Source organism: Gavia stellata, chromosome 2, assembly GCF_030936135.1.
Source record: "Gavia stellata isolate bGavSte3 chromosome 2, bGavSte3.hap2, whole genome shotgun sequence".
In the NCBI taxonomy this organism is placed as follows: Eukaryota; Metazoa; Chordata; class Aves; order Gaviiformes; family Gaviidae; genus Gavia; species Gavia stellata.
Genome location: NC_082595.1, coordinates 21,285,953 through 21,301,878, shown reverse-complemented (window position 1 = coordinate 21,301,878; position 15,926 = coordinate 21,285,953). Strand labels below are relative to the sequence as shown.

The window sequence follows — 15,926 nt, the reverse complement described above, 5'->3', positions numbered from 1 at the left end:
TAGGAGGTATGAAATCAAAGTAGCAAGTGGCTGCTCCAAAATAAGCACACACAAGTATTTCTTTTATCTTCTGTTCAGAGTTTCTTACCAGATTTTGGTCCTAAAGATTTGCAGGGTTCAAAGAGCAGCTAAAAAATTAACAGTGGAAAAGCTCATCAGACTCTTAGAGCATTGTAGAGCTGCTTGAATATGTTCATGTTTATGATAGGTTAGTGCTCACTTCTTGTATAAAACAACTATTTTGGTTGGGTTTGTATTTTTTAGGAATTAGAATCTAATAGATTACGAAATCTACATTTTAAAGCCGCTTATCTTTCTCCTTTTTTAAAAAAGGATCTATGCTTGTTATTAACGTGAAGTATCCGTATTTTGTTTCAGACATTATCTTGGTGGACTCTAAGATACGTGAATATTCACCAGCAGTTGTTAGAGGAGAGATCACCTGAGCTATTTACTCTTGCCCAGACCTGTATAAAACAAGGTATGTTTCTAATTACTTGATTTATTGGCCTACAGCATCAGTTGTAAGATATGGGGGAGGGGAGTTTGTAGGCACAACTCTGGCAACATGATGCTTATCAGATGCTTATATAACTACAGAGAGTAGAGAGGGAACAGAAGTCACTTAAATTGACATGGACTTGTGTGGCACATGCTATTTTCCAGACTCTAAGATGAAAATGGGAATAATTGATTGTAGTCAAAGGTTTTCTTCCCCTGTGCTTAGCACTGTTAACTTATCACAAGCTCACTTGAAGCCATTCTGTACAGTTTTCACTCCTTATTTAACTGAGTTGATTTTGGTTTGAAAATGGAGTGTCGTCGTTCTTCTGTATCTTCATGGGAGAGAGAAACTTCTTTTTTCCTGTTTTCTCTATCCCCACCTAAGTTTTGAGATTTGTTACCTTTCTGCATTATATGTAGAGAAAATAGACAATGTTGAAACTAAATTATGTAATATGTATATTGATGTTTACAAAAGGATAATGTAGAAAGTTAAAATGTCAAATGTAATTATATTGCTTGGGATTTTTTCTAAGAGGAACAAACCTTATATAGACTGTTAATATCCTTTGCTACAACAACTGAAAAAGCTGGAAAAAGGAGGCAAGCTTTTATGTACATTGGCCCCTCACTACTTAGTTAGCTAAAGATTCTTCATTTAACTTCACAAACCTGAAATTTCCAACCAATTACATTTAAGAAATTTTCTATTGTATTTAGAGATGAATTGTCATGTATGTTTTATTTTGACAAAGAAGACAATCTTAAATGCCAAAGTTTCAAGTCTCCAGTCTCCCCTCTCCTACCACACCTTAATGGAGCTTTTTTGATCTGAACCATGTGTAGGTTCAGGCCATACAAATTATCTGTAAAGTGTGAAGTGGTTTTTGGTCCTTGAAGAACTTCCAAATAGGTAACAAAGATGTTAGTATAGTAACGAAATTGAGCACAGAATTTTACTGGGTCTTCTGCAGTGAAGAAACAGCTGACTTAATGCTCTTGCTGGATACTAAAAGCACTGGAGTGGAAGGGTTTTGTTACAATTGATGTAAACTATGATTTTTTGTATTTTTTATACTTTATAAGAGAATTTTGAACTAAATTCTAGAGTTATCTTGCACAGGTATCTAAGTTGCATTTTTAATTTCCAAATTAAATTATAGCAAATTGAGTTTTACTTAAAAAATGGGTGTTGTCAGTGTAGTGGAGTTAGTCTTACAAGTTTAGCCTGTTTAAATGCTTGTATCGAAAATAAAAATTCCTTAAAATGTGACTTCCAAGATACGTCATAAAAGCTAATCTCCCACTTATTTCTCATAGTAATTTTAAAAACCAAGTTGCATAGAGGTGGTTAACTGTTCTGGAGCAGGTTATTTTGCTTAGTTTGATGGTTAGGGGTAAGCTTTTTGAGACAAAATTATTGTTGCTTAGTTTTAATGTAGTAAGGCTTGAATATTTGCGTGTTAGGTTGTACAGTACTTCCAGAATGTATATTTTCTAAATATTTACCTAAAAATATCTATAAGTTTTATATTATGAAACAAGTGGTGCTGGTGTGCTTCATTCAGATAAGGAAGGCTAAGGAGATATGTTTGTAATATTTTTTTAAAAAGCTTAGAAACTGTAAGTAGTCTTCTGCTCATTTCTAGATAATTTTTTTGTTGTTCTGAGTATGTGTTCCAGAGATGCTCAATGTCAAAGATGTTTAGATACCAGTGGTTTTGCAGTTCTATTCAGGTACTCCAATTCTTGTTTGACAGTATAGTTTTATTATGCTAACTTTGGAGAATGCAGAGTACGTGAAAACACTTCTGGGTTCTGTTAAGTAGATAAAATCTGTAATAGAGAAATTTGTAGCACATTTATGTGATTTACTTTTTCTAATACCTAAAATACCTAAAAAATTGGAACAGAACTGAAAGAGAAGTAATCATAAATTAAAATTCATTGACTAGGTGATACTGGGTAGAGATACAGTAGTTTCTGCAGCCCTGATCTGTGTAGAGGATGCTGCTGCATACGCGTGGATACTAAATAAGTACTAAGATGTCTGTTTTCAGTGACCTGTTTTGAGACTCCTGGATATGGTTTTCAGAGAAGATGGTGTAAAGTACACTTGAAAATGTAGTGAGTTTTTTCAGGCAGGTTTTGCTGCCTCTAACAGTTTATTTACTTTCTAATTGAAGCCATCTGGTGTTTCAAACAAGTACCTTCATATTCCTTAAAGTAAATACTTAACAAACCTTTTAAATAGTCTTTGATTAGGGCTTGAAAAGACCCCTTGCTTGTTCTGTATCACCTTAACTAGAAAACCTTGTCTTACTAGAGAAAAAGTGATCAAATTCAGGAGAAATTATCTTTTCTATATAAAATACATTGTTCTCAGGTGTAAAGTCAACATCACCTGAATAGAATACAGCTGCAGTGATTCTTTGCTGTTCTGAAGCAGCTGTTGTGCAAAACCAACAGGGCTCAGCACAGTTTTCCATCCGTTTGGCCCTGTGCCAAACATGGTATGGGATGCCAGAGGAATGGCTTAAATTTGCAACATTAGTGCTTCTGTGCAGTTACATCAATACTAGTAGTGATGTGAAACTTTCAACAAAGGTCCTTGAAGGCTCAAATGGCTAAACTTACCAAGTTTTGCAATTAGTACTGTAAGTAAATGATATTTAGATAGGGAGTGGTAAGACCACTTCTCAATGTATCACTTTAGTTTGTTATAGCAGTATATGTGGTTTTAGCGCAAGTAATTTTATATTCAGATCATTGAAACTTGTTAGCTATAGAAAATCAAGAAGTAATGTATGATTATAGACTATAACCTGTTTTTTTTTTCTTTGAATCAAAATAATTCAGTGGGAAAGTTGAATTTTTGTGCAACCTCATAGAAAACCCCATTTTTTTTTTCCTCATATAAATAGGATTTTTGTCCTTTGGGAAGCCATCAGAGTGGCATTGTGTATGTATAGAGTGTGAAAAGCAGGTAAAGATGGCAGATGTCCCAAATCATTTACTGAATTTTTTTTTTTACTTTTTTTTTACAAAAACCAAAGCGTTTGTTAGAAAGGCAGATGTTTTATGGTCCTCTGGGCCTTATTCTCTTTTTAAAAAAAGAGAATGTGTTTAATGATAAATATGGACAAAAGCATTAAAACCTCAGATCATTTCTTAATGAAAAGTATACATCAGTTAAATGAGGTGTTAGCATTCAGTTAACTTTCTCAGTGTTGAAGTAATGTTTTTGAAATAGGCTTTGTGTTAAAAGCAGGGATTAAATTGAACAGACTTTGCTTTTAAATAGTTATAGTCTCTTGAGGTGTTTTTTAAGGATAAAGTTGTAACCTGCTGTATTCTCTATACTACTTTAGTTGAAAACCATTGGAGTAATATTTTTAAATTACCAATTTGCTGTCATTAAACAAAATCTCTAAATTCAGACTTTGAAAAAAGTTAAGTTACTAGGCAGGATTTATCTATGCAAATTCTTATTTACTGAGTTAAAAAAGCTGTGTAAAAATATGTTCAGATTTAACAGCTTTCTATATTAATGGAAAGATTTTGGGGATTAACAAGTGCTCAAAAAAAAAAAGCCTAGGAGGTTTAAACAATAAAATCTGTTCAGGCTAGAGTTGACTGCCAATCTCTAAATTCAAAAGTCAGAAAAATGTTTAAAAAAATCCTTGATAATATTAGTTTTTCATATAGTAAGACTTTTTACTAATCTTAATAAAGCGTGTTTGAAAAATTAAGCATCCATTAAGTAACACAGCATCTATGTTAGTCTAGGTTATCCGTCTTTTTAGGTACTGTGATTCTGTGAGCTTTTAAAGAACTTTATTATGTAAATATTTTCTGGCAAAATAAAGAAAGCCCAAAGCAAAAAACCACTTCCATCTAAGAATAATTCACACAAATTGTTTTCAACTTAATGGTCTGTATTTTACTATGCAAGAATATTCTTTTGTCATTTACTGTATTTTGAAGATAGAATTTAAATATATAAGAAATATAAAAGCTTCTGTGCTGGATGAAAAAATGTCAAGTCTTCCTTCCTAAAGATTTCAGATTTATTTAGGAAGGTATTTTCTCCTGATGAAGATCATGATCTTAATCACTCAGCAAATCAGTAATTATTAAAAAAAACCCAAACCCCAAAATCCCCATACACAAACAAAAACAAGCAAAAAACCCCTAAAGAGTCCTAAGTCCCCATGCTTTAAATAGTGCATATCTTCTATACACTGACTGTGGACTTAAAAATGTGTGGAGGTGTAAAGAACAACAGGTCTGCTTTAAGCATAACAGACTTTCTCTCCTGGTATTTTAAATGTATTTTTAAAATATCATTCTCTTGGACTGCATCCTAATAGCTTTTCTTTTTCTTAATTTGCAGTGACAGAAGCAGAAACTTTGTTCACAGGTGGTGAAAGCTGGCACTTAGCAGTTCAGTTCCATCTTGAGTGTGCCTATACATTTTTGTGTTACTATGAGTATAAAAAAGCTAAACAATGTTTCAATATGGCTAAAGACATAACAAAACTGCAGATTAATCTCACAGGTAGGTTTTGCTTGTACGTCTATGAGGACGGTTGGTTGGACCAAACTAATGGTTTGTTGGGGTTTTCTCACATATACAAGTAAAAAAGAATTATCTTTTGAAAAATCTTGACTTTCAACAGGTAGGACTTATTTGTTTTCTAAGAATTAGCATTGCTTGGAAAAGGGATGAGAAATATGCCATCTAGTTACAATATCATCCCTAATACGGGTGTCTGAGCAACTGTGATATTACGATCCTTCCATCTTGCATTTCATATTGAATTCTAGGTCTAGTTGTCTCTGTTATGGGACTCCTGAAACTAGTTGGTGTCATGAATATTTTTTTGTTTTGTTTGGAGACACTTGTAAAGAAGTCTGCATGGTGATTTGATGCAGTCTTTCACCTTTTATGCCACTAGCCTAGACCTGTTCTATGTAAATAGCATTTAAAAGTCACTTCCAGGACTGCTGTTATCACAGAAAATAAGTAGAAAAGTCAAAATTCTAATGAACAGAAATATCAAGGATTCAATCACTATGGAGACTTTATAATTATCCTTTCAGAACCTATTCTTTGGAGTCAGGCAGATCAGATTGCTGCACCTGCAACTTCATTTAAAATTACATGTATAGATATGGGACTGTTTGGTGTAGCTGGTCCTGCTAGGTAATCAAAATGACATAAAATGCACACCTCTGTGTGAGAACTTTTGCGCCTCAGTAGAAATGCAAAAACCTTTATATTTTTTTTCTGTAGAGTTATTAGTGGAAAGGACTGAGGAACTGAAACTTGCAGCCTCCTTACCTATTACACCACTGTATGCACAAGGCTAGCTGTTCTTTTATATTTAGATTAGAGCTGCAGTGACCCCTGCTTATATCCTGAGTCAGTTTCATATTTTAATTTAAAAAAAAAGCCCAAACAAAAAAACCCCAAAACACACACAAAAATAAAACAACCCACAAAACCAAACAACTTTTGTGGAAATCTGTCCTCATTTCTTCAAAGGTTTTAAAGGTTTACTTAGGAAAATCTGTAATGAAAATCTTATGGCATAATGTTTTTGCTTAACTATGAATTGATTATATTCAGGGGTATCTGCTTAAAACATAGGAGTAATTTTCATAAATTTGTTTGAAAAAATTCCATGCATTTCAAGTGATCCTACCCTTTTTTCCTATGTGCAACATGCACTGTATGTGTGACATGTTCCATGTGTGGCATGTACGGCAAACTTGGTATTATAAGGTAGTTTTGTTTAAAATTAACCTAAATTTTTTTCATTTTTATTAAAAAATCAGTGTGTGTGATGATATTGAAGCTATAAACATCTAATTAATAAGAATAAGTAAAAATCAAAGTGGCAGGTGGCTATTCACTGATATAGCTTACAGCTATATGTTGGATATTTTTTTTTTCCTTTAAAGGAGATCTTTAGATTTTGGATGAATAATTTCCTTAAATCTAACCTAGGAAAAATACCTCTTGTTCGGAGGGTAAAAAAAAAAAAAATTTGGATGCAGTGGAATTATTTGTATTGTTGATTACTTTACCAAGAGGTTATGCTAGTCCCAGAGAGAGATTGTGGCGATACAGTCTCTTGGAAAAATGTTGTGAAACTCCTAAAAGTTCTCTGGCTTATCTACATAAATCTATTAGAATAGTTAAGAAGGATGTCTAACCTGAAGGCAAATTAACTGAAGTAAACATGTGGGAATTCTTGGCATTCTAGACAAATTCATTTGACATGCATGTTTTAGCTAAATGGAAGGAATGTTACATCATCAAAAAAGACTTTGCTTTAATGTGAAAATTCAACCTCTAGCAAAGACATTTTTAAGGCTTTTAGAAGGAATTTCCTTTTTAGGAAAGGATTTTAAGAGGTTTTTATTCTTTAATGTTTGTAATCCTTACTAGTTGAACATTTTATTATGGCATGGTAATGTATGCTGTTCTTAGAGAATTTAGAAACAATATTTTCCAAATTTATTGTAGAAATGTGTGAATAAATCATACTTGTTTTGGCTTGTGTACTTTAGGTCCCATTAATACAGGTCTGTGCTGTATTCATCATTTATTAAAAAGCATCCTTATGTTCCTCACAATGAGTCCCAACCATCAATAACTCCACAAAACAATTTCCAGTAAAAGAAAAGACTTCTTGCATGTAAATTTACTGAAATGAAGGGTGGTAATCTGAAATAAATTTAAGATCAACAGATCTGGAGGATTAATAATGCTGAACTCTGAGATCTGCATATTGTCTGCTTATTGTTTTCATGCCCAATAATGCATCCCTGGGAACTTCTAATGTGGACCAGAAACAAAAATCTCTGTGCAGATTCCCTCTCTTTTGTGAGGATATATAGTGGTATAAAGCAAGCAGATTTTCCCTCCAGCTTAAACATGTGTGATATATATTTTCCAAATAAAAATGATTATGTTTTGTCCCTGTGATAGCAAGGAATTCTTTGCTTAAAAAAAAATGGGGTGCGGGCTGTGTGCATCTCAGAGCATAAACAAATCACACTTTCTGGGTGGTAGCAACTAAATTTATTGGTAACTTTGCAGGTATTTTATTCAGTTGTTGAAGCAGTAAGACATAATAGGAAGTGAATTGCAACATAATGATTTTCAAGCGTTATTAAAATTGAGAATTGAGTGCTACAGTGTAAAATTAGTATGAATCATAACCTAGTATTTCTCTGTGAGTTTCTTGTCTGTAGTGTGCTTTGCAACTTTAAGGTGATATTTTTAGAACTGTTTTCATTTCTTCATAAACTCTTAACACAGGACTTTCCTATTAAAAGGGGTGACTGGCAGAAAAGGAGAAAGCAGTTTAATTTCTGGTTTCCCTACTGCTTGCTTTCCATCTCCGGAAAGAGAAGGGAGTGACTGCTATTCCAGTGTCTGTGCCAGGTGATTCTTATTGGCAATGGCCTTATTCTCAGGCCTTTGTTACATGAGCAGCCAGTCATCTTTATCTCAAAGATTTTTGTGTTTTGCAAAATTTTCAAAGTGATAATGAAATTAAGAACTTGATCTTAATTGGTTCTGCAAAAGCAACAGTGGATCAGCATTCAGTCCTCCGTTTTTGTTACTGGACGTCCACAGTTCACATTATCAGAGCATTGTATCATAGTAATAATAAGCAAGCAAACCTCCTTATAGGGTAATTTTTAGCTCCATTTTGGCTCTGGTTAGGATTCTGTTATTCTAAGTTACTGTCCTGAAACTGTTCTATGGTTTCCTATTGCAGCTTGCAAACAGGTTGCTAACAGAGGAAGAACAGACATGTTTCTCTTTTCAGTTTGGTATAAATGTCAGTTGCCCCCCTAAAAACTAGTAAAAGTTGTTTGAGGGTCAAATAAAGAACTGAAGAAACGGCACTGAGAGCTATTTCACATTGTGCATTCTGAATATTGATTAATTCAGTAGACAGCCTTCATTGGTTTACTGTTTCACTCTCTCCCATGTTGCTTTTACAGTATCTTATGTGCTATATTGTGGTAACCTCATGTCTGTGATCCCGCTTCACAGACCTAAGTCTTCAAATAAAGATTTCAAATAGTTTAAATGACGGCCTGTAAGATGATATGGGATTTTCATTTGCCTAAATGTCTCCATGTTGTCATTAACTTTTAGCAGGCAAATCAAACTTGTTTGTGGTTTATTGCTAGGAGTAAGTAGGGAACTGATGAAACCTGATGACTACGAGTTTTCAAGAGACAATATGGCAGGTTATGGGGAATTTACCTAAAAGTGGCTTTGCAAGACCTATCTAGCTGTGTTTGTATGTTTGTAATACATATTTCTTTGTATGTCATAGCTAGCAGTGAAAATGTATGTAGTTCACTGCAAAGAGATTGAGCAGAGTTAAACCACTGCTAAATTTCATAGGTTAATTCTCAATGTGTTTCTCTTTTTTATTTTGCTTTTTTTGTGAGCAGCTTTCTAGTATATGATGGGATTACTGTTTTTTAATGTTCATTAATATAAACTTATATGAATTTTTGTAGGTGCTTTGGGGAAGAGAACACGATTTCAGGAAAAATATGTTGCACAGCTTATTTTGCATGTCCAAAGAACAGATGAATTCCTGCTTCCTCACAGTGAGCTAAGTCCAGCTCCAACACCTCTAGAAAACTTAACAATGGTACATATTTGAGAAGAATTGTTTTGATTTCTTAAAATGAAAATGTGCTGAAGCTTTTCTTGGGGGTCTGCAAGGGAGACGTTTGTGGTGCCTAGGAGAAACTTACTTATGATTTCTGAAAGTTTTTGGAAAAGATGTGGGGCAGTCCTTTGCCTAATATTAAAGGACATGAGGTAAAACAACATATGACTGTCTGCAAGACAAATGTGGCTACTCAACTAAAAGCATGTTTGCAAATATGATATTCTACAGTTATTTATCATTTCTGGTGCCTAAGAATGGAGTTAGGAAGACAGGTGAGACAGATTTTCAAAATAGCCTGCAAGGCATTATAGAAATGCACAGATTCCTAAGGACTGACAGACATGTTTAGCAGCAATGTGAAGGTAGGAAATTGGTCTAGGTATTCCTACTGGCATGAATTATGCGATTTGGCCCTACTGATGACTTCAATTATAAATTGCTCAACAATCACTGAATTGTTTTGGAATGGCATTTTTCCTTCATGAAGAGAAGTTCTGGTCAGGATTTAAAGTTATTTGAACTTGCTAAAGAAGCCAGAGATAAATTGAGGCATTATGGTCCGAGATTTATTCTTCAGGCTGGAGAGTTTTTATAAAAAAGGTTATGCCTTGATTGACTTCCAGGTCAAGCAGGGATCTTAAGCAAAAGAATTTGACAACACTTCTATTTCTAAATTGAATGCACAAATATCTTAGGAGACTATCCTAGCTTTTTTGTTTGTCCATTAATACATCCTTAGTGTTGTATTTGATTTGATGAAAGGAGATTGCATATATGTCACAACTTGTTGCTATGTATAGCAACCCATTTAAGGATAGTGAGAGCTCGGGGCGGGGGGGCATTTGGTGAGTGTCAGACTTAGTTGTAGGCTTCAAGTCCAACTTACCTAGAACTAACTGATACGATGCATTGTTCTCAGAGGGTCCCTAACTGGGGTATTGTATGATTATTTTTTCCAGTTATTCACAACTTTCTGAAAAATTTGCCTTTGTAGTCTACATCTGATAAGGACTTTATTTTGGAATAAAAAAATTTTTTTATCGTTGCAGTAAAAATGGCAACACTGTTTTGGGCTGTAGTTATAACCTGGAATGAAATATATTATCCTTGCTAATAAAATACTATATTCATATGTCCTTTTAGTGAAGAGCCCCAAAGCTGCTGAAGTAAGTTTAACAGAGTTTGAGAAAGTTGGGATGTTTGGAATCTTTAAAAATTAGTCATGCTTACGTTATCCACACTTTCCTACTAAAATTTTACTGAATGTATCTTGAAAATAATGCTAGAGAAAGTAAGCGTATCCACTCTTTCTGAAAAGTATAAATGTGACACTAGAAAGGACTTGAAGTTTTGGCTACACGGAGGGAGTTGAGTTTTGTGCAAGTCTGAGCGCACAATTCCTATTTTACATCTGCCATTTGCAGATAAAGGCAAATATTCTATTTGTGTATAAATAGGAAATTTTCAACTCATCCAGGACAATTCCTAAAAGAATTATAAACTCTGCCAGTATGTATAAAGGCCAAGTTGCGACTGGTCACACCTGATTTTCATCTCCTGTTTTGGAGTGCTTAATTCTATGGTCTTAAAGTTCTCTCCCTATTATTGTTCCGTAAGATGACCAAACAAATTCTTTGCAGTTAAGCGGTCCGTAATTTAATTCCATTAAAAATACAACCATATTATATAGCAGTGTGACCGATTGTTGGACTGGTAGCTGGGCTGATTTCTGGTCAAGCGATTCTTGCTTCCTTCTGGTGCTGAGCAGTTGTGTTATCTCAGATGGCACTAGAAGGAAAACTATTTGCATTCCAAAAGAAATATTTGAGATTGTAAATTCAAAGTTTTGCTCGCAGGTCAGCTTTCTTCAGAATAACTAAATGATCTGAAAGCACACATTCAGTTAAACTGACAATGTTTCTGTGAAAGGAAGACATCAGGCTTAAGGTGATGCATAAGGATTCTTGATATGAAATGGTATGTTAAAATAGTTTGATTAATTGTAAAAATTCAGAGGTGTTTTTATGTTTTGGGGGAATGAGGAATTTCTTTTTAAATCTGGGAATGGAAGTCCTGCTTTAAAACTCTAGCATACAATTTTTAGCTAATTGCCTTATAAATTAAATTGTAATTTACGTTACATCTAATGAAGTGGTATCATTATACTAGCATAGTGCTCTGTTCCAAAATAATTTTCATCTGAAAGTGGTAGTTAATCCTTATATATGCTAATGTAGTAAGAGACAAAAGTGACGGTATTAAATATGCCTTTAAGAGCAGGAATATCCTCATTACCCCCTTAAAATAAAAGAAATAAAGAAAATAAGTTCATTTTCTTCACATTCTCTGTCAAATCACAGTTCAGATTCATTTAGATAGTGATTATATACTGGTGATGAATGCAGATAACCCACTGCAAAGCATTCCTGTTCACATTTTGTTCTTCTGTAGACCCTCATTTTGACCTTGCCAATGGAATGTATTCATTGGAAACAGCTTCTACTAGGACATTGAAGGGAAATGAACAGGAATTTCAAAAGACTCTTACTATAGATCCATTTTCTCTTTTTAATAGATTACAAAAACTACTACTGGTAGCTAAAAAACAGTAGTACAATAACTGGTTTAAAGACTGTGTTTTTTCTGGTTTGTTTTGGGTTTTTTTTTCCAGGGGAAGGAGGAATAGTATTACATCTACCTTCCTTCTTGCATGCAGCCAAAGGAATTTTCTGTTGTTTCAAAACAAACGCAAATTCTGTGAACTGAGTAATTTTACGCTTTTCAGCCACAGATTATATTGCTTTCTTCTTTTAAGTTAAATGACAGACAGTGAACTTCAGGTAGCATACTTGTTTGTAAATGTTAAACTGAATACTCCTTAAATGATTTGTTCCAGAGGACATTTGATGGAAAGTCACAAGTACTTGTCCTGGAGCAAACCTTTTCAGAATACCCCTTCTTGCCTTTACCAGGGCAAAGTATCTGGAGGTGCTAGCTCAGTGGGGTTTTTTCAATCTGTGTTTCCTTAATTTGCAAAACTCCCTTTAAAAAAAAAAAAAAGGAGGAACAGTTCCCTGTGTAAGGAGTTTAACTGTACATCCATACATTCCCAGAGGTCCATGGTCGCTAGCCTGAAAACCTGTATGTTAGGAAAGCATTTAACATTATACAGACAAGCTGAAACAGATTATATATACTAGAGGATGAAATGTTGATAATACTACAAGCAACAATTTGAAAAGGAAAATCACCTTCAGCCCTTATTTAAGGAGAAAAATCAATATTCAGGTAACCATAAGGTTGTCCTGAAAGCTGTTCCTTCTGCATGACAACCAGTATACTTGTAGCGGAAGTGGTTCAGATGATACTTCATTCTACTGGCTTAGTGAGTTAGCTATCCTATCATAATCATGGGAAATCACTTTCCATTTTGTTGTTTTCTTGATGTCTCTATTATCCTGTTTCAAGCAAGCCTATTTTTTCATATTTTGAAGGCATCAATTTCTCTGCAACTATTCCTATTTATTTTAAAATATTTTTTCTCCTCCAACAGAATTATGATTTAAACGATGACACAGTGCTTAATGAGATAAAATTAGCAGATGCTGATCAGTACCAGGTACCTGATTTGTGTGCAGAAGAGCTTGCTGTAATCCTTGGAATATGGTAAGTTAGTTCACAGTTACTTAAAAAATACTGCATGAATCATTGTGATAATGAAATAATGAAGTGGTAAGTTGATGGGACTTTTTTCCTTCCTTATCATATAGTCTGCCTAAAATGCTAAAAGGTTTGCATTATATGTGGATAGCATTTTCAGTTATCTCAGAGTGAACATTAGTGTCCAGTTCAGAATTTCAGCCATGTTTCATTAATTGCTATGTTGTTCTCTTGTCCTGGAAAAGCTTCTTGTTCTTTGTGCCTCAGTTTAATCATGTGTCAAACATCATTTGGCATTAGCTACCACATGGTGATGACACTTTGGTAAATTTTGAAAACACATTTCAGAGTTTGCAATGGTCAGCTTCCTATGAGGATCAACCACGTCTTTCAAGCAAAACGCTGCCCTGCTATTCAATGCAATGGGAATACTTGTATAAATCCAGAGCATCCATTGCTAGTTACAGGCTGTAGTACAAAGTCCCTGTGGCTTTGCACCTAAGCTTTTTCTTTTCCTGGCTATCAGAAATTATATGCTACATAGATTTTTGGAAATGGCACAGAAGAGCAAAAAGCAGCTTGAGATTTGAGGGTAATAAGCTGGTTGCTAATGAATATCCTCATTTTCTAATAGAGAAATACTTTTTCTATGACATAGTGGTCATTTATCCAATTACAGTTATCACACAATTTTTCATATGTGATTTATCAGAAGTATTAGTGTGTCGAAGTAGAAATTGTGACTTTGATGCGGTATTCATCATTGATACCTCTCAAAGCACTTTTCTGATCTGTGAGTTGCAAAATGATGGAATCTGTAGTACTGCTGAAATATCTTGCCCAAGCCAGAAGAACGCCAGGAGCCGAACAATAAGTGAATCCTAGTTCCCAAGTCTCAGACCGGTGTTTCCTCTATAGGGGCACATGAGTGTTGTAAGGTCTTATCTTTGCGGTAGGGTGACAGCAATAACAGGCCAGTGAAAGACTAGTGAGACAATTCAATAGCCTAAGCTAACAACCCAGCATTTGGCAGTAGTTCATTTGTGATGCGGGGCTTTTTGCTTGTTTTGTAGCACTTCATAATATTTCTCTCCCCGCTCACCAAAATTTTCAGTTATTTTTTTCCCCTGTCCCATAAAGTGCAGTGGAAGTCATTAGTGGAGAGAAGATTGCTTCCTTTCATATGCTCATTTCTCAGACTTCAGCTTTTTGAAGGGCCAGATGCTGGCTTGTCTATATTGTGGAAGTCCAATGTGAAGTTGTATATCTGTGATTTCAGCTATGCCCTTTAACCATTCAGCCTATCCACTGTAATTGGGAATTCATGAGTGGAATATGTACTGTGGCTTCGTATTTTCTTTATTCCCCAAGTCTTAAACTTGTTTTCTTTTCAAGGCCACATCTAGATCCAGTTTCACGACAACAGAATGGCATGAACAGTGGGTTAACATATATTCTTGTCCCAGGCACTTTTAGTCTTTCACACTGACTCAAGTCAAGGCAAAGCCTTCCCGTTCCTGAGAATCATTTTCAGGCACACTTCACTTTTTAACACAGTATTGTCTTATATTCAGATTATATCATACCTGCTGCTTCCACCTCTCTGAAGGAAATCTTTTTTTCTTTCTTTATGAAAGGGTAGAATTTTAATTTGACATTGGCTGGCTGCACAGTAGGTTTCTTCACCACAGTATGTCACTTTGAAACCATGCTCTGAATAGTGGCTAGAAACCATCTTGACTGTCAGCTGTGTATGTACATTATAATCCAAGTGGTGTGTGAGTTTGGCAAGAAGCTCATTTAAGAAACTAAAAGCTACCACAAAAAAAAAAATTTCAGTGTTGCTTCCCTATAGGAATGGTAAATGCCGTTCAGTGGGTGGGATAATGTTAAGCAACTGAAACAATTCCAGTCATAGATGGAGACAAGATTTGATATCCAGTCATGTTGCAGAAATGTTAGTAGAATGCCAGCTTTGAGAACTGTTCTTCTGAGGGGATTTAGGATACAACCCTTGTGACTGAGTGGAGTTCAGGGTTGGATTGCTGGCCATACCCTTGGTGTTTATACCAGGTATTGGCATATCAGTTTGCAAGGAAGCATATACATATTAAAGCATTTAGCATTGGATTTTAACCAAAACATACTTCTCAAACCTTAGCTGTAGCAAATCCCTTGCTTTTCTTACATGCTTGAGGACTTCAGTTCTATAGAATAAATACCTCATTTCATAATTAATAAGTTGGCTTTAGAATTCCTTTATGTTTCCAAAGCAGTTCTAACTAGGCTTTGTTTTAGGTCTAGCACCACCTTAATGGTATCTAGTTTTGACTGCTGTTGTCAGTGGTGGATGTTTTTTCTGATGCAAAAAAACTTTTAGAGACTGACTTGGTTTATTGAAGAAAGGCAGCCTGTAGGTAAAGAAAAAGAGTAAATGTGAGTACATTTTTTCCTATAAATCTCACTGTGCTTGCTAGTATTTGTTTTACAGCAAATGTCGCAGAGATGCCCCTTAATTCAGCTGAGATTTTTGTAGCTAAATAATGTTGACTCAAAATCAGCAGCATGCGGAAATGTTTGTGGATGGCAAAACAAACTGAAAATTGTTACAACTTTTGGAAAACACTTAATTACAATTATGTAGGATGCTATAGAATTACCTGAATACACGTAATGTTTCCTGCTGTGAACTAAGTTTCATTTCGAGTAGGTTGCAATGATCAAATGGCTAAACAAAGTACTATTACAGTGTCAGTACAAACATTTTCATCTCCTCCTCCCCCAATAACATTTTAAGAGGATATAAAATGTTTTTGAAGTGTTGAAATACCTCATACCAGCTGTCTTTACAAAAATCCAAGCAACATCTCATCTGGTATGCTTAAGCCAGCTTGTAGATAACATGCATGAGCTTGAATCAATTAGATTATTTTTTTAAAGTCCTCTCTGTTACACTGATGTAAGCAAAGAACAACTTATTTTTCAGTAATCCATTTACATAAAAAAGTAGCAATGTAAACTGTACCCAGCCAGTTCTCT

The 15,926-nt window shown here is 34.7% G+C and overlaps 1 protein-coding gene across 1 annotated transcript in view; it reads left to right on the top strand.

Annotated features, from left to right (window-relative positions):
* TTC27 (tetratricopeptide repeat domain 27) overlaps positions 1-15,926 on the top strand; it is a 133,521-nt gene that overhangs the window by 19,224 nt on the left and 98,371 nt on the right. The window contains exons 5-8 of the mRNA XM_059834758.1: positions 379-481; positions 4,901-5,065; positions 9,067-9,203; positions 12,781-12,893. Coding sequence (XP_059690741.1) covers positions 379-481; positions 4,901-5,065; positions 9,067-9,203; positions 12,781-12,893 — 518 coding nt within the window. The remainder of the gene's footprint in view (positions 1-378; positions 482-4,900; positions 5,066-9,066; positions 9,204-12,780; positions 12,894-15,926) is intronic.